The following is a 19,348-nucleotide window of genomic DNA, read 5'->3' as shown; positions in this document are numbered from 1 at the left end:
CTAGAACCCTCACAAACCTTGTTTCAGCTATCCAAACACAGTACATGGCTTGTGTTACTTTTTGTGAATGCAACAAAAAATGGTTTCAGTATTAAGCCAGATTCCATATTAGGTTTTGGCAGTCACACACACACACCAGTAAGTCATAGGGTTGATGAACTCCGTATGTAGCTACCTCTTTAAATCAACAAAATAATATTAGGTATTAACTTTACAGTGGAATTGTCTACGTTTTATCAACTTCTTTTGGTGATATGTGTATTTCATTACAAGTTCATGTCATTCTTTACAGATCCTAGAGAACTTACGGGAGAAAGGGTTAGACACACCTGCAATGGCCTATGAGACCATTCTTCATGAAATATTAACTCAAGTATAACACACAAACTTTATCTCTAATTGTAGCCCACCCACACACTTTCAGATCATGCCTTGCTATATGTCATTGCTTTTGTACCACATGCCAATCATATAGTGTTATATTGTATACCTCTCTTTGTACTCTACAAATTTATTTATAAATACTGCTGGTAGTCATGGTAACATGTATAGAGCGTTCATGGCCACTTCCATTGGTTGTCAGGTGGTTCTCCTAGTAATGGTTCCCATGGTTTCCACATCTCCATTTTTGTCGCCAATGACAACTCCCTCTCAGCCTACACAATAACACAGAATATTACTTCTCTCAACAAATTCATATGGCCTCAGTAATAAGGTGGTCTGAGGTCATAAAGTACACCTTAGCTACCAAAGTGATATGGTCACTAATGAGATGATCTTGAAGTACATCTTAGCAACAGTAAATAATTGTGGACATCCATAACCACATAACAGTACCAAGATTTGTTATGTACCAGTGTAGATTGTATATTAGAAATATTGTCAAGAGGGGGCACACATGTGAGGTAGAGGCAGGTGAGGTGCAATAAAATGCTGGTAGGGTGGTAGCAACAATTCTTTTTTTAGAATATAGAAATGCAGTTAGGAGTAGTTGAGAGGTTCCCATCAATATGCAGCTAGGGAGGTGCCCTCCCTCCCACGATAGTTACAGTGTATTGGATTCTACTGTATATTGCAGTGTAAAAAGAAAAGCTTTGGAAAACAGTAACTGCAAGATCAAAAAATATCACAAGACTGAACATGAAAGACACTTTTATTAGCCAAATGGTGAAAATAGTTGTCATGACATTGGATATTTAGTCGAATATCCGATTAATTGTAGTACTTTCTAGAGCATAATTTCAAGAGGGGGCAAGTAGTTTTTAAGTATTAAAATAAACCCTGTGACCTCTTGCTCATACACTGTACACATACAAATTTTCAAGGTATGTAATTTTCGCGGATCAACAAATTTTTGGATTTTTGTGGTTATATTTTTGACGATCACTCGTTTTCATTTAGGTTGTATTGAACCAATCTTGACAACTGTTAATTTTTGAGGATGAAAATTTAATTTTTGCGGACAGCCAAGGAACTGTGAAATCTGCAAAAATTTATGTCCCTCGTAAGTTTGTACATACAGGTAGTAGTGAAATTGTGACTTTGTCAGTGGCGTAGCCAGGCCTTCAAGGATGAGTGGGCACACTCACCCACACATGCAACTAACTAGCACAAAATGCAAGTCCATCCTTAGTGGACTCTATGTACATTTGGTTTAAAAACTGTTTCAAAAGTGCATAAATGTATCTAGCTAACTAACAATATGTTACGCTGCTATTCCTGCAGCTTATTTCGCTAGTTTTAAAGCTACTGCATGAATGATATAGAAGCTAGAAATAAAAATTAACTTATTACACCTCCTTGATGTGAAAAATATAGGCTGGATTCCCTCCTTCCTCACGCTCTTCCCCGCCTAAGTTTTGGATCACGTGATACTATGTGTTAACTAGAAAGCACCAAAACTACTCTGATCATATGATGAAACTCTCGAACTTATCTCAATATCAGCTGCTGAACAAAAATATCGTGCTGCCAAGGTGTGCACTACTTGACTCTTGTTTGTAATAGCAATATCAAGTGGGCCCTGCTGTCCTAGGGAATTTGGGTGGACACGTGCCCACCCAGGACCACTCTTAGCTACACCACTGGACTTTGTCATAAGAGCCTAGTTTCGTGTGGCCAGACCGCTTTTTTCTCGGCATGATGCTTATCGATTATAATCATAAGCGCCTGCTCGAAAAAGGGTTTGGTCCAGAATCAATACATAAATTCGTTTTCACACAGAGCTCGGGGTGTTTAATCAACTTTCGTCATAAAACGTATACTTCCTTTTAAATTTCAAGCCATGTACACACTGGAAATGTCATGAACAATTGCCGGTAGTAGTGATGAGAGACACTGAGGCTGTTTTTCTACAGTTAAAAAGGTCACGGATCAATTCCTTGTGAAAATGAAAAGGCTTCTTACCGGCAATTGTTCATGGCATTTCCAGTGCATATATGGCTTGAAATTTAAAAGGAAGTATACGTTTTATGACAAAAGTTGATTAAACACCCCGAGCTCTAGCTTGGTGTGAAAACGAGTTTATGTGTTGATTCTGGACCAGACCCTTTTTCGAGCAGGCGTGTATAATTATAATCGATAAGTGCCGTGCCGAGAAAAAGTAGTTTGGCCACGCGAGACAATAAGAGTCACCTTGGATAAACACAGCAGCTTCAATTCTATAATTTTCTGACAGGTCAAGAAATAAACATTATAGAAAGGGGAGTGTACTGTAGACAAGAGAATCTAACCATTAGAGAATTCTTGCAGTATACACCAGTATGGTTTATTGTACAAATAAATGAGATGGATGAGTGGTTAGTGTCAACCTCAGTATTTGTGTAGGTGGTCACCCACGAAACCATTGAATTTAATTTCATTATAAAAATATTATTTCAGTGTGGAAAACACAGTTTGAGTTTAAACAATGACTTGAAAATTTGATTTACTGTACTACACAGTCAAAGAGGAGAAGGATGGTAAAACATCATGGGTGCTACTGTTATGGCACAAACACAATTGTTTGAAAGTGTTATAGCCTTTTTGTCACATTCACGTGAAGTACGCATAATGTAAAAGTAGCCTCTGTTCTTAGGTAGGAAAGCTATAGCCACACAGTGTAAAGAAGGGTGTAATTTATTGATATCAATTCATGCAATAGAATATTTTATATCAATATACTGAACTTTCTTTTGAGATCATGTGATGTTTGATGATGTATGAACAACCTCTACAGTGAAATTTTGACCCAGTATGTAATTTGTCACAACCACCTCCCAACAATATAGTAAAAGCGTGAACTAGCTAATATACAATAAATCTCACCTGATCAATCAGCTGTTCAACTTGTCCGCAGCCGATCTTCTGTTCAATCTTCTCAACATTAACCTCCTACAGTGTGACAGTATAACATTATTCTGTATGAACCCTTCAAAAAGACAGCCTGAAATGTGAACACCGATATTTCAGGACACTTGTCCATGGTCTCATTTGCACTAGTTAAGACCCCTGAACTCAGGACACCTTGATAATCAGGACACTTGTCCATGGTCCCATTTGCATTAGTGTACACACATTTAGACCCGTGAAATCAGGACACCTCACTAATAGTCTAATAAGGACATCTTGATAATCAGGACACTTGTCTGGTCCCATTTCTGAAATCGGTACACCTCACATTTTATGACAATTGGGACACTATGTTCCAAACAGTTTTATGAATGCCATTGCACATGTACTGTACTGTACGTTACATGCCTCACCCATTTCAGTTAGCATACAGCGTATGCTCTTAACACTTGCAAAAGGGTATCATAGAGGTTTGCATTTTCTCAAAAAAAAAAAAAAAATTAACCAGAAACCAGCCTTCATGGTGTCTTGGCAGTATTGGTTAGGCAGAATCAAGCCCAAAAGTGTCTTCAGAGCAGCCAAACACCTCCAATTAGTTGTTACCAAACTTAGAAAAAGTAGCCAAAAGTTTCTACATACTAACTGCCACCATGCCCCCTTGGTTAGGCAGAATCAAGCCCAAAAGTGTCTTCAGAGCAGCCAAACACCTCCAATTAGTTGTTACCAAACTTAGAAAAAGTAGCCAAAATTTTCTACAGACTAACTGCCACCATGCCCCCCTGAATGATCAGAACACACCATCTTGCTGTTAATGATCACAGCATGCTGTGACCACACACCCTAATGATCTTGCTGAAATAAGCTTTGCTGTAGAAAACTAAACGAGGCAAACCATGCCCCTTAATACATAGCATAACACACTTGAGACAATCAGTGAGAAAGAGGTGTTCTGGTAAAGCAGTCAGCCACATGTGTATATGCTATAGCAAAAAAGTTAATAAACTAGTACAATTAAAAATTATTATTTCAAAGCAGGGTCGAAAAAGTAGTGATACAAGAGATATGAATGATGGTAGCTATCACAACATAGATCCCTACATTGGCATGTGGTAATATGCCAATTTTCCCACTTAGACCAGCTGGATACAAATGTTATAGTCAGCACAACCAAGACATTAATTTACGTACTAGTACCCAAGAATCAACACCTACATGATAGAATTGTACACAGAGGAGGTCATGAAGGTTCTATGATGTAGGCATTACAGCAACAGTAGTGCAGCAGGTAAAATGGCAGCAATTCTCAAGCCTAAAATGATATCAAACAGTGAAGAAATCAAGCCTGTATGTAACTGTAATGTATATATATATATAGACTGACTCTAAATGCATACGCTTTGTGATGTAATTGTTATGATGTAATCTTATACCACATTTCCTGTAATGTACTGTAATACAACACTTTCTGTAATGTAGTATATAAGGACATGCAATTGTTTTGTACATTGCTTTTGCTATTATAATCGTAATAAGAGTGCCACACTGTGTTTGTGAATACGTGATCGTTACATTGGTAGCAGAAGATGGCAACGACGACAGCATCCGTGATCAGTCTTCCTAAGCCGTTTGCTGAAGGAAACCCAGTTGAATGGTTCCAGAAATATGATATTTGTTGCACTGCCAACGGTAGGGAGAACGAGGCCACAGCTAAACGACTGCCAACACTTTTAGAGGGGGAAGCACTAGCAGTGTGGCTAGAGCTAAGCGAGGCTGAACAGAAAAGCTATAAAGATGCAAAAGCCAAGATAATCGAGTGAATAGGGCCAATGCAATTTACATCAATGGACAATTTTCATTACCGCCGCCTGCTCCCAGGAGAATCTCTCTCCGTGTTTGTGCATGAACTGAAACGTCTACTGGATCACGCAATGCCCGAAGCAGATGCTACCACGCGAAAGACACTGTTGACACACCAATTCTTAACGGGCATCCCGGTGGAAGTCAGCAAACAGTTCAGAGCTTTCCCCAGTAAAATAAAGTAGAGCAGTGAAACTGTCAATTGCTACCAACATCAAAGTCAATTTGTTAATTATATACATTCCTATTACCACATCAAAGGAACTTTGAGTAAAGTAGAGTGGTGCAGTGCCACTCTACCGCTCTTTAGGGAAACCCCTGCAGTTAAGTGCCGCTGGAGACATTGATGACCTAGACAAGCTAATTCAAACAGCTAAGTTACTAATGGCTTTAGATTGTGGTGAGAAAACCGCAGCAGTGGGACTGAAGCAACAGACTGACACTGTTGAAGCCTTGCAACTGAAGATGACCGCCCTTACTGAACAGGTGGCTGCACTGACGACACAACGCAGGAATCCTCGTCCGCCAGCTAGTCTCCTCTGCTTCCGGTGTAATCAACCTGGACACGTGCAAAGAAATTGCCCCAATAGATTACGACGATGTTATACGTGCGGAAGACCAGGACATATCGCCAGTGAGTGCCGCTCGGGAAACGGAAACGGGGCATCCCGGTCGGGCTTCGGGCGCCCCTGAGAACTGTAAGCCCTTTGTGTGAACTTAACTATGATACTAGATATTTTAATAGTGATGTATCTGTATTAAGTAGTAGTAGTAATACTAAGTGTGGTTTATCTAATGTAGTAGTAGCAGCAGTACGGTCACAGGATGCTGTAATAAAGGGGGTGCTTGGTAATATGTGTGTTGATGTAATGATGGACTCAGGGTCATCTATTTCATTAATCATGGAAAGTTTTGCTAAAAACTATAACCACCAGCCTCCTACAGACCTTAACTTAATATCAGCAGCGGGAGAACCCATACCAGTTATAGGACAAGTTGTGACACCTATTCGTGTTGGTAATTTGCTAGTTGATCACAATTATATTGTTGTTCACTCCCTAATTACACCTGTGATATTGGGCTTAGACTTTTTACATAAACATCGAATAGTTCTTGACTTTACAACAATACCAGTAACAATACACAATTCATCACAGCAGACTGACTTACCTGAGGAATTCATGCCAATTTTGAACTCCGCAAGAAACACTTTGAAGAAAGTTTGTGCTGTGACATCAATTAATTAGCCTGACGAAGATGCTGTGCAATTCCCCTGTTTCATGCAGTAGATGCATATGAAATTCGCAACTGCCAAGATCCAGATTTCATGAAGGTCCTCGAAAAACATAGACAGTTGTTCCGGAACATGCCTGGCAAGACAAATGTGGCAGAACATTTTATTCCAACTAAAGGCAACCCTGTAAAGATCCCTCCACGTAGAATCCCAGCCAATTATCGAGCTGAAGTTGACCATCAGATATCATCCATGTTACAGCAGGGTATTATACGAGTCAGTTCTAGTCCATGGATGGCACCTGCCATATTCGTGCGTAAGAAGTCTGGTGAAATCCGACTGTGTGTTGACTATAGAGAACTCAACAAGAAGACACTTAAAGATGCCTACCCCCTGCCTCGCCCAGATGAAGTCCAAGATCGTTTGATCGGGTCCACCATATTTTCAACCTTTGACCTCAAGAGTGGATACTGGCAGTTGCCTGTACATCCAGATGACCAACCCAAAACAGCCTTTTGTCCTGGTGCTGGCTTTGGATTATTTAAATTCTGCAGAATGCCATTTGGTCTTTGTGGTGCTCCTGCTTCATTCCAGAGACTTATGAATACAGTTTGTGCAGACCTTCCATTTGTCACCACATACCTGGATGATTTACTTGTTCACTCAGCTAGTAAGCAAGAACATGCACAACACCTGGACATTCTCTTCCACAAGATGTCCGCAGCTGGACTAACATTCCGGGGATCCAAATGTCATATAGGTCTTTCACAAGTGTCGTATCTTGGTCATGTGTTCTCATCAGAGGGAATGCAACCAGACATGCAGAAAGTTAATGCTATCAGAGATTGGGGTACGCCAACTGAACCATCAGCTCTTCGGAGTTTCCTGGGACTTGCATCTTATTATAGACGCTATATTCTATGTTTTGCAGACATTACAGCTCCCCTCTACCACTTAACCAATAAAGGTGTACCATTTGAATGGAATCCTTCTTGTCAGTTGGCATTTAACAATCTCAAAGTTGCCCTCACTCAAGCACCAATTTTGAAATACCCTGACTTCACACCTTCCGCTAAACAATTTCACCTCTATACAGATGCTAGTGCTACTGGGATTGGTGCTGTGTTAGAACAATCAGGCCATGTTATTGCATATATGAGTAGAACACTCACCAAGTCAGAACAGAACTATAGTGTAATCCAAAGGGAATGCTTAGCTCTTGTTTATGCCTTAAAGCAGTTTAGACACTACCTTCTAGGGCAGCCATTTCAGATTTTAACTGACCACGCCCCACTACAGTGGTTCTCTGCTCAGAAAATGGAAGGCCTACTAGCATGATAGGCACTTGCCATTCAAGAGTACGAATTCACTATCCATTATCGTAGGGGACATGAGAATGGTGATGCAGATGCATTATCCAGAAAGGTTCACCCAGATACACAGTTGATTGCTGCTACCTCACAGATTCCTGTACTTACAGTGAGTCTTCATGAACAACAGCTTACTGACCCAGTCATACAAGAACTTCATTCAGCCCTCGCACAAACATCTAGCGACCATGTCTTACCACAGGGCCCAAGTGGCGCCAATCCCCTCTGTCACGCTACAAACAGTTATGGTCACAACTTTGCATTACTGATGGAATTGTTTGCCGTCATTATGCACCAAACCCACAATACCTGCTATCACAGTTCCACTCATCCCTGCTTCCCAGTGTTTAAACCTGATAAAACAGCACCACGATGCCCCGTCAGCTGGGCATTTGGGATATGATAAAACCGTTTCAAAAGTACGCCAAGTGGGCTATTGGGTTGGAATGCTGCAAGATATTGATAAATATTCTAGACAGTGTATTATTTGTCAGCGTACCAAGCCTACAGCACCAGTCAAAGCCCCATTAACTAACGTTCCCATTGGAAAACCATGGCAAATGGTTGCAGTTGATATCTTAGAAGTCCCGACATCGAAGCACAATAACCGTTTGTTACCTTTTAGTAATACAAGATTATATGACCAAGTGGGCTGATGCTATTCCCATTCCAAACCAAACTGCACGTCGTATAACTGAAGAGTTAATAAAAGTATTCAGTCGTTATGGGATTCCTGATATTTTACACTCAGATCAAGGTAGAAACTTTGAGAGTACTATCTTGTCACAGACATTAGAAGCTTTTGGAATAAGTAAATCCCGAACTACTGCTTATCACCCAGCTGGTGATGGGCTAGTGGAACGTTTTAATCAATCTCTGCTCCAACTACTTCGTGCTTATGTCCAGCGTTACAATGATTGGGAGCAATATCTTCCACTGGTATTGTATGCCTATAGAACAGCTGTTCATTCATTCACAGGTGTGTCACCTTTTGAATTGGTGTATGGACGCTGTGCACACAAGCCACCTCTTCCCACAAGAGCAGCACATGATGTGATTTCCTACCAAGACCAACTTCGTGCAAAATTGGCACAACTGTATGACTTTGTTGAACTGAGCAATGTTAAAGCTAGTGGCCAACAGAAACACCATTTTGACCATGTCACTCAATCAAGAACATTTATAGTTGGTGACTTAGTGTGGCTATCTATCCCTACTGCAGGCAAGCTAGATCCTAAGTGGGAAGGAGGGTGGGTAATACAATCAGCCCAGAGCCCAATCACGTACACAATAAGTGACGGAAGAAGAACTAAAACTGTTCACATTAACCGACTAAGACCTAGAGTACAACCAATTAATGATAACAGTGCCACTGACAGCAGTAGACATGAACAAACCATTACAGCAAACCTGGGAGCCACCAGCAGTCGAACACATTATTGTTCAGGACAGTTATCAGCCACGATACCCATCTCGTGTAAGACAACCACCAGAATTTTATCGACCTTAGCTTAGGGACGAGCTTGTACTAGGAGGAGCGAATGTAATATATATATATATATATATATATATATATATACAGACTGACTTTTTTTATTTGCTTTTTCTTTTTTGCAAAGCATCAAAAAGCTTACTTACTTTTTTCACAGACTACACATGCCTTACAAGTCCCTTTTGTGATTAAGAATGAAAGTGCTTCAGTGGAAGTATGAAGACTTTATTTATTTGCTGTCACGGCGATGTAAGCTGATGTAAGCAATAGATGATGTAAGCTATAGTCTGTCACATATAAAACAGAGGGGAAAGTGCTCTATAGCTATCAGTTATTCTTTACTATTTTTTTGAAGCATGGCACAAAAGCAGTGGGCTAATAGTTGTTGTAATCCTTTTAACAATCAAAGGCACAAGAAAACTAGCTTAAGACCAGTTTTACCTTGGATGGGTAAAAAAATTCCTACTCTCACTCTTGAAGGGAAGATATGTGATAACCGTAGAAAAAAACTGTCAGAAATGGAAATAGTTCAGTATGAATGAAGTGATGATGATTTTCAACATCAGGATCTGGAGAGTGTTAACAAAGGCTTAGCTTTAATTGGAGACTCACCAGTTGTAACAAGTAAGTTACTACCAGGTGCACAGTATCCTAAGAAAAAGCTAGATAAAATCAAAAGTGCTTTTCGTGAATCTATACTTGGAGGTAAGGTTAACAATGACGACAATGATAAAAGTGAAATGGTTCAGCAGCTGAAGATAAAATTCCATGAAACAGAAGAGAAACGTGTAATGGTACAAATTTTGACTCTACTTCCAATGAGCTGGAGCATCAAAAGAATAGAAAACGAGTTTAAGGCCTCCAATTACATGGTTCGTAAAGCAAAAAGCTTAGTTAAATCAGGAGGCATTTTATACACGCCTAACCCAATTCAAGGCCATGGCTTAAATAGTGACACAAAAATTTTAGTTCAAACTTTTTATGAGTCTGATGATATCAGCCGAGTGATGCCCGGCAAGAAAGATTGTGTATCGATTAAAGTTGGTGACCAGAGAATTTCGATTCAAAACGATTACTTTTAAAAGAGGTTTACAAGATCAATTTTCCACTGAAAAGGTTGGATTTCTCTAATTTGCTGAATTGCATCCTAAGAATTGTGTTATAGCTGGAGGTAGTGGGACACATGCTGTGTGTGTCTGCACCATCCATCAAAACACAAAATTGATGTTGATTGCTGGCAAACTGGCAGAGCTCACTGCTAAATCGGAAATTCACTTACAGCATTATGCTCACTGTGTTACACTTGTCATATGTAATCCACCACAGTCTGCTTGTTATTTTAAAATTGCCCAGGAATCTCAAACCTCAAAGATTACTTAAATGAAATATTTGATGACAACTTTATTGATACTATCCAGTACAAGCAAACCTGCAGATGACTTTGTAGACTCATTTTGTGACCAGATTAAACTTTTGATACCTCATTCATTCATTGCCAAACAGCAGTCCCTTTATCAGACAGATACCATGTCAAACCTGATGCCTGGTCATTTCCTAGTAATATGTGACTTTTCAGACAACTATTCCTTTGTATTACAAGATGCAGCCCAAGGATTTCATTGGAATAATTCACAAGCAACATTACACCCATTTGTGGCATACTACAAAGAATCAGGAGAGTTGCAACACATCAGCTTTGTTATAATATCTGATTGCTTGCATCATGACACTATTGCTGTACATTTAGCATTTAGTGTAATTTCTTCAAGGAAAGTTTTTGAAAGTAGACAAGATATTTTATTTTTCAGATAGATCAGCTGCTCAGTACAAAAACAGAAAAAAATTCTTGAATCTGTGTTGTCACAAATCAGATGGCATTTCTATGCTACATCACATGGAAAAGGACCAAGTGATGGAATTGGTGGCACCGTAAAATGACTAGCTGCTAAAGCAAGTTTACAGAGACCATATTATTCTCAAATTATGACTCCACGTCAACTCTTTGAATGGGCAGCTTACATTTTAAAATACTGTACAACAAATGACTACAGTGAAGAAGAAACGTACTTAGAGGAAAGGCTAAATAAAAGTAAGTAGAACTATTCCTGGTACACGAAAACTCCACTGCTTTATCCCATTAAGCACTTCTACCGTTCTAACAAAGAAGTTTGTAAATTCAAGTGTTGGTAAAGAGGAAAAAGTTATCCTTGTGAGTGAGGATGAAATTCCAGTTGATGAAATTCCAGTTGATGAAATTACAGGATTTGTCACAGCTGTGTATGAAAAGAAATGGTGGTTGAGTTGAGTTCTCCAAGTACATCAGGATGACAGAAAATTTAGCATTAATATTTTAATCCCTAATGGTCCATCACCATCGTACAAGTATCCAGCCAAAGAAACAGTTATTTTAGTTTCTATTGATGATATCCTCACAAAAATTGACACAAGAACCAGTTACGGACGAATTTATACTATCTTAAAAGAAGAAACTAGAGCAGCCACAGAGCAATTCAAGTACATGTTAAAAACTACAATATTAGTCGATTTATTAGTCTTTCCTACCTTTATTAGTCGATTTGTCCCTTCCTGGTTTACTCTGTTTGTGTTGTTATATACATATCAGGATGAAGTACAAAACTTGTACAAATAACTACTAGGAAAATTATGATCTACAAAAATTTCAATATTGCATGTTAGATTGCTCCACATAAAAATTTGGTACTTTGTGATTGTGGTCCCAACTTGAAACTTACAGTAGTGAAAGGTATACATGTAAGGAGTTTGTATCCAAAATATGAAGTTAATTAAAACTACCGTTTCTTTGGAAATTAAGATCAAAGAAAAAATTACTTTTTTTTTGTGGTTAGACCTTACCTTTGAAGTAAATAGCAAAACATATATATCATTGTGAAGAGAATTTAATATCCTTTCCCGTAAAGCAAACCACAAGTTCATAGGTCAAGCCAAACACAAGTTATAATGGTTTTTATGGTTACCTGTAAATCAGATCAAGTATTTTCCTCAAACTTTGAGCGGTCATATCTCTAAAGGTAATTAGTCAAATGGTCTGAAATTTGGTGTGGAGTAGTTCCTCAATTGACTTTTTGTGTGTACCAAATTATATAAAAATCAGAAGAGGTCATGTCAATTTCATGTTGATTTGGCATGGAATGACCCATATGGTACATATCATACAGTACGGTAGTACTGTATATTTGGGATCATGGAGATTTGGGTTTTCCCAGCCAAAAAAATTACCCAAAAACCAGCTTCACAACTCCATCCTGGCACCCTGGCAGTATTGGTTAGGTATAACCAAGCCCAAAAGTGGCTTCAGTACAATCCTAAAGGCTTCCAATAAATTGTTACGAAATAAAAAAAAAAATCAATTCAGTGTAATTTTCTACTGACTAACAGCATAACTTGATAACAGCTAAGGCTATGGGCTTGATTTTTTCATTGTTCGACATCGCTTCGTCCCGAGACATGCCTTTTGGCTTACCGCAGTATGTACAATGCACGCATCATGGACTTACCTTTGTCCTCCATTCTGACCCATTTTTTTTGCTGACAGCCAAAGGTGTTGATCCGCGTAGCGTGATGCATGGCTTCCCTACAGTATACGTTTGTAAACGGGAATCGTTCGTATTTCCGTGATGACTGGATTGATTATAGAGATGATTCTAACACTGTTCTTTGCTTGTAATGCTGTGTAACGGGCTAAACATAGCTGGAAAGTGAAGCGTAATGGCTGCTGCACTTTCAAGGCAGTATTTGATAGTTAGGGTGAGTGAAATGTCATATTTTCGTGGTGACTGGATTGTTGCAAAGGCACTTCTTCTACTGTTTTTCGTCTGTAGTGCTGTGTAACAAACGGGCTGGACATAGCTGAAAGCAAGGTGTAATGGCCACTGCACTTTTGAAGCAGTATTTGATAGCTGGGGTGCACACCGTTCAGATGAAAACATTTAATTCTGATGCCATCCTTTCTTTCAATGCGGTATGCATGGGTTCACCAGTCATAATAATGTTAAAAATAAACAAGTTTAAGGAAAAATTAGGAATTTTAAGTTTGATTAGGGATCATAGAAAAAAAAAGTAGAGAAACAAGGAAGGTTGCCTACACCTGCAGATATACTAGTGAACATTTAATCCCTAATTCAGTCTATACCTGTCACAGAAATATCGGTCTGGGTAAAATCGGTCCGGCTGGACCGATTTTGGGTACCAAAACTGGTCCGGCTGGACCAATTTTGGTTGACCAAGTTTAGTCCGGCCGGACCATTTTTGACATCCAAAATTGGTCTGGCCCAAACTTGGTTGGCCACATGCACCTCTGACCACTCGGACCAATTTTGGTCAGTCCGCAGGTGGACCATCAATGCATGCAGCCAATGATGCGTAGCTAAGTTGTTTGTGACGGATCACTGCAGCCCACTTAGCCTGGAAACTATTATTATGAGTAGCGTAGTTTCGTTTCCCAAGCTGATTTACGGAAATGTATATTAGTAGCTAGAAACTAAATCTAATCCAAAACAGCCAAGCTGTCAAAAAAAGAGTGCGGCCCTCAGAAAGGCTATGGTGAAAAAAGATGTGAAATCCAAGGTGGCGGCCAAGAAATGGCTGTGATGGTAGGTTAATGGTAAAAATTTTAATAACGACAATTCAGGTGAATTTGGTGCTGCTTGGTCTTGGCACAAAATTCACCTGAATTGTCGTTATTAAATTTTTACCATTAACCTACCATCACAGCCATTTCTTGGCCGCCACCTTGGATTTCACATCTTTTTTCACCATAGCTTTTCTGAGGGCCGCACTCTTTTTTTACAGCTTGGCCGTTTTGGATTAGATTTTACTTCTTTTTGTATTTGTGTACCGTATATGACCGTATTAAAGCCAGGCTCAAATACACGCAGGGGCTCAAATATATGCCGGGTACAACTAGGAGACTGTCATAATAAACGCCGGGGCTCATTTAAACGCCGGGGTGCTAATGATATGCACTGAAAGGGGTTCTAAACTCGTGTCAGCTGCTAACTATACAGTGATGTCTCGTCACCAGTCTTATGATGTCTTGTCTTGTTCGACTATGCCTTCTCTTCTGGTGATGGCCATAGCGTATTTATCGTGGTCATTGTCATCTTTCCACTCGACTTCTAATGTTTCACCCAGCAGAGGAGTCTAAATGGGTTTATGTACGTGATGGGCTATGGATTTCGTATTTCGTAGGTACTTGTACTGACACCTGTCATTCTCAACGAGTGACTAATAAGAAATAAACGCCCGGGTCCAAATTAACGCCGGGTCAAATATGATTTATAGGAAATAAATGCCCGGGCTTTTATACGGTCATATACGGTACCCCAAATCCGGCCTATGGTCAGCTTTGGGGATTTTTTTAACCAATCTTTTTTTCTTATCACAGGAAGAAGAAAATATGCAGCAGATGTTAAATACTTTATATTTACAGAACTCTCTACATGGTCATTTCTTTGTAACTGAACACTCTACAAGGTGACTTCTTCTACCTGATCTCTCTACAGGGTGATTTGTTTGTAGCTGAACTCTCTACAGGGTGATTTGTTTGCAGATGAACTCTCTACATGATGGTTTCTTTGTAGCTGAACTCTCTACAAGGTGACTTCTTCTAGCTAATCTCTCTACAGGGTGATTTGTTTCTAGATGAACTCTCTACAGGGTGACTTGCCTATAGCTGAATTGTCTATCAGATTAACTTTTTGTAGCTGAATTCCCCACAGAATAACTTGCAATGTAATATAATTCTATAGTTATAAACGTAGCTGAATGCTTTATTAGGGTGAATGTTCTATTAGAGTATCTTGATCTCGCATTTGCTACACGTAGTTGTGTTTCGAATCACAACTCAGTGGTTTGTCATCTGATTCTTCTGTACTACTGCAAGGACTTTCTATGATGATTATTCCAGCTACATACCGAAGCTCATTGCTCTAAGCCGTTTGCCTGGTAGACATGAAAACTAATAGTTTTTTTATTCATAAAAATTGATTGCGTAATTTGTGTCATCTCTACATGGTCTTTATCTTCACATTTAGTTATTTAATGGAGCAAACCTAAGCTATCATCTCCTACATATCACAGACAAAAGAGAGGAATATGCAGTATGTTCACATGCAGGTGTTACTAGTCTCGTGTGGCCACATCTTTTCTGAGTAGCCGCTTATGGATTGGAGATTATAAGCGGCACACTCCAATCGATAAGCGGCTGCACAGAAAGGGTCTGGCCACGCAAGACTAGATGTTACAGTTAGGTGTATTGCTCAAACCATTGGCGTCAACTCATGATCAGACATTATTATTATGTACACAAGAGCACAGTGCACATGCTACTGTGCGCTTCACTGTACGAGCCAAACAATAACATTCACTGTCAGCTCTTCCCTGATGTAAATATTAAGATATTCAGGACTCTCAATTTAAAATCTGGGCTAGCCACCCACCTTCATTTATTTCTGGATCAGTGCCTGCTAATGAATGTACAAATCCATGCAGTGATAATGCCTGCAATGCTCATTATTCAAGATTGATTAATGAGAATAGTCGACTGCAGTTATCCATCACAAACAACTTATAGCTATGCATCATTGGCTGGATGCGTTAGGACTGCATTTGTTAGGGGTCCACTGGGGTTGGTCGACCAATATTGGTCCGAGTGGTCAGGGGTGCATGTGGCCAACTAAGTTAGGACTGGACCAATTTTGGTTAGGTCAGACCAATTTAGGATGCTAAAAATGGTCCAGGCGGACTAAATTTGGTCAACCAAAAATGGTCCGACTGGACCAATTTTTGCTCCGCACCAAAATTTTCGTTACATACCAAGACCAAGACTGAATTAGGGATTAAATGTTTACTAGTATATCTGCAGGTGTAGGCTACCTCCCTTGTTTCCCTACTTTTTTTTTCTATGATCCCTAATCGAACTTAAAATTCTCAATTTTTCCTTAAACTTGTACAGTACGTACCACTCAAACTGTCATCTCGTGAAAGTGCAAGTTAGCTAATTAAAGGGTAAGGCACCTGTTTCACAAGCAAGTATTCAACCCAAACAAAACGGGATGAATACTTGTGAGCGAAATGGGTACCACGCCCTTTAATTAGTAAGTATTATAGTTGCTTGCATTCTTGCAATACGACATAGTATTTGAGCGGTACCATATGTAGTAATATAGTAACCAGTTTACATACACAATGCTTTGTAAAAGATTATTTTAATAAGTAAAAATTGTAAATTTGGGTGGTCATTGTGGCTTTTGGATCAGAAAATGACATGACAGGTTGTGATTTTGCGCTCTTTTACCAGGTATGAAAGCAATGACATTTTAGAAGTAAATCATATACCGTATAGAGGGTGGGGAAAAACTTCGGCGAATTTGGCAATCCGCTACAAATTAAATTCGCCAAAGCTTAACCTGCCAATTACAAGTACCAGAAATTAGATTGAGCTTGGATTTGCCAATTTATTCAATTTAGCTTGCTATTCGCCAAAGTTTACCTCTGCATGTTATATATTCTGTATGACTTGAAATCAAGACAGTACAAGGACAGTATAAGTTTCAAAATTTAAACACAGGAATAACAGGCTATGGAAAAAGATTTGGTCTCAACAGGTTTGGACACATACATTGTTATTTCCAAAAGATGAAAACTGCTTTGTTACAGTGAAAATAGACTACATATCTGCTGTATAGCATTATATGTATAGTATATGTGATCAGGGAGCACATAAAATCTGCCTAAATAGTATTTCAAAATATCATGACTTTTTAAGGCTACTAGATCATGGCAAAGCAATTTTCAGCTTTACAAAAGTATTATACTTTTACTTAGCTTTAAAAAAATATGTACAAATTATTTCAGTACTGAAATACAAACAGCACCTGCTATGTGATGGGATATAGTGTAGTGCTGAAACGATTATTCGGTTATTTGACTATTCGGTCGATATGACACTATTCAATTCATTACCACACTATTCGAATAATCGTTAGCACTTTGTACACTGTATTCAGATGAAAAAGCCAACCTTGAAATTTAAATGAACTGATGCATTTATGCTGTAAAAATTCAAAGATAGAAATAGCTCTTAGGCTTTACATTGCTCCCTAACAAAAGGTTTCAGTACTTACTCAATAGAAGTATAAGCTTAAAGAATAATCGAATATTCGGCCGTTTTGTTCACAACTATTCGAATAGTAATAATTGCTATTCGTTTCAGCACTAATATAGAGTGTGCCCACATTTCACAGGACTGGTTATATACAGTTGACAATACATCCACAGGACATACTGTATGTTGACCTACCTCTTGCACAATGTTCAATCTTTGCTGTACAATCCTCTCAGTGTTCTTACGGTAAGTAGCTTCTTCTGGTAGCCGTGACAATGCCGATATTGTCTTAGCATACAGGCTACACAGTATCTGCAGACAATGCACAAAGTGAGCAGCACTCAGTATAGACAAATGTGACAAAGTGCACAACTGTATCTATACCACTTAAATTAAGCCATAGCAACCCAAAAGGGCGGGTCAAACCAGGATGATAAAATAGGAATCTGCAGCATCAGTACTGTGTTATTAAATGTTGTAGCCACTTTTCCAGAACCCTCAGTCCGGGACTGATACGATTTATGCTTATATGTATTAAACAACGTACCTCGCGTGCTTGTGGAATAACAGCAAGTCCTGTTATACTTGTCGACTAAACAGAACACGACGGTGTATAATTTTAGCTTAAGTTTTATCGCTCACCTTCTTTATGCTGCCGGCCATTTTAAGTCTTTTGCAACAGTTATGTTTATAAAGCTGTAAAAAGCACCTCTCTTTCAGCAGTGGTTTCTTGGTGTAGTGGTTATCACGTCTGCTTTACACGCAGAAGGTCCCGGGTTCAAACCCCGGAGAAACCTTGCTTTTTTTTTTCGCTTGGAAGACCTTTTCTGTACACCTTTTTTGAACGATTATAGCGCGTAGCTAAATATTTTTGGGCCAAATTTTAGTGCGCTCCAGAGTGCGCCTAAATTCAGGTAAGACACCATGGATGATCTGACAAGAGGAACCACGAGGTGAATCATGCGCTACTGACAATAATGCTCGAGTATGTGATGGCAAAATGGAACCTGCGATACTTTTTGATCGCCTGTGTTATCGTGATTGCAATTGAGACGATAGTAATTTTACTGCGGACTAAACCGTTCATGATGTTTCCAGGTAATCCCAGCAGCATTTTGCAGAAAGGGTGGGAGGGTGGCTTGATGCTGCCTTCGTGTCGATACACCAACGAAGACAGGAAAGCATCTGAAGTTTTCCTCTCTTGTTACGTGTTCATAGCCGTCATAGTGCGACCTGACGGTTTTGAAAATCGTAACTTAGTGAGAGATACCTGGTACAAGTACTTCACCAACGACCACCCATTGACAGAGTTACGCTTCTTCTTGGGTACATATGGTCTAAGTGATTCATTATTGCAAGACCTACACCATGAACAGAAGAGACACAATGATTTGGTAATGTTAGAGGGGTTACTTGATTCTTATCACAACCTGACTAGAAAGACGGTCATGGTGATGAAATGGACTTCACAACATGTTAATTTTACATACTATTTAAAGTGTGACGATGATTCATATCCACTCCTAGATCCTATCATAGGAGAACTACAGGAACGGACACTTACCACTAGACTATATTGGGGACACTTTTTCATTAACCTTCGTGTACGAGGGCATGGAAAGAACCAAGATCCATTGTGGTTCCTTACAGAAACTTACACACCATTTGCAATTGGTGGGTCATACATTCTCTCTCGTGACTTGATAAAGATTATTGCTGGATTTGAACAGTGTCTACACTTGTATCCAAATGAGGATACCTCTATAGGACTGTGGCTGGCACCATTTCAGCTCGAGAGGAAACATGATTATAGATTTTGTCGAAATAGCCAGCCTTGTCCTCATAATACATTAATTTTCTTAGGTAGATCACGAAAAGAAATGCTATCTTTATTTCATTTAAGTCATTGAAAAAATTTT

At 39.2% G+C, this 19,348-nt stretch overlaps 3 protein-coding genes and 1 non-coding gene across 6 annotated transcripts in view; 3 read left to right on the top strand and 1 right to left on the bottom strand.

Moving 5' to 3' along the window:
* The window catches only part of LOC136252532 (plexin-A4-like), a 67,402-nt gene extending 66,859 nt beyond the window's left edge, over positions 1-543 (top strand). For all 3 annotated transcript variants that reach the window (XM_066044991.1, XM_066044992.1, XM_066044993.1), the window contains one exon: positions 293-543. In XM_066044991.1, the coding sequence (XP_065901063.1) occupies positions 293-379 (87 nt within the window). In that variant the 3' untranslated portion in view covers positions 380-543. The remainder of the gene's footprint in view (positions 1-292) is intronic.
* On the bottom strand, positions 426-18,231 carry LOC136252534 (NADH dehydrogenase [ubiquinone] 1 alpha subcomplex subunit 5-like). Its single transcript, XM_066044994.1, has 5 exons — positions 18,072-18,231; positions 17,977-18,021; positions 17,625-17,741; positions 3,307-3,372; positions 426-656 (listed from the first exon to the last, which is right to left on the bottom strand). The coding sequence occupies exons 1-5, from the start codon at positions 18,090-18,092 to the stop codon at positions 558-560; spliced, it is 348 nt and encodes a 115-aa protein (XP_065901066.1). The 5' UTR covers positions 18,093-18,231; the 3' UTR covers positions 426-557.
* On the top strand, positions 18,154-18,226 carry Trnav-uac (transfer RNA valine (anticodon UAC)). Its single transcript has one exon. It is a non-coding gene; the product is annotated as a tRNA-Val (tRNA).
* Positions 18,232-18,406: 175 nt separating the features above from the next.
* LOC136253930 (beta-1,3-galactosyltransferase 6-like) lies at positions 18,407-19,339 on the top strand. The gene has a single exon (XM_066046587.1). It carries the CDS (start codon positions 18,407-18,409, stop codon positions 19,337-19,339), a length of 933 nt encoding a protein of 310 aa, XP_065902659.1.
* Positions 19,340-19,348: the final 9 nt, after the last annotated feature.

Source organism: Dysidea avara, chromosome 4, assembly GCF_963678975.1.
Source record: "Dysidea avara chromosome 4, odDysAvar1.4, whole genome shotgun sequence".
NCBI classification, from domain to species: Eukaryota; Metazoa; Porifera; class Demospongiae; order Dictyoceratida; family Dysideidae; genus Dysidea; species Dysidea avara.
The sequence above is the reverse complement of the archived record's forward strand: the minus strand, read 5'-3'. Positions and strand labels throughout refer to the sequence as shown.

Coding starts and splice junctions, on each gene's coding strand:
- LOC136252534 (XM_066044994.1), bottom strand. CDS start 18,092: ATGGCCGGCAGCATAAAGAAG. Junction 17,742..17,976: donor TTATTCCACAAGCACGCGAG/GTACGTTGTTTA, acceptor CATTGTCTGCAG/ATACTGTGTAGCCTGTATGC. Junction 3,373..17,624: donor GATTGAACATTGTGCAAGAG/GTAGGTCAACAT, acceptor GTCACACTGTAG/GAGGTTAATGTTGAGAAGAT.
- LOC136253930 (XM_066046587.1), top strand. CDS start 18,407: ATGCTCGAGTATGTGATGGCAAAATGGAACCTGCGATACTTTTTGATC.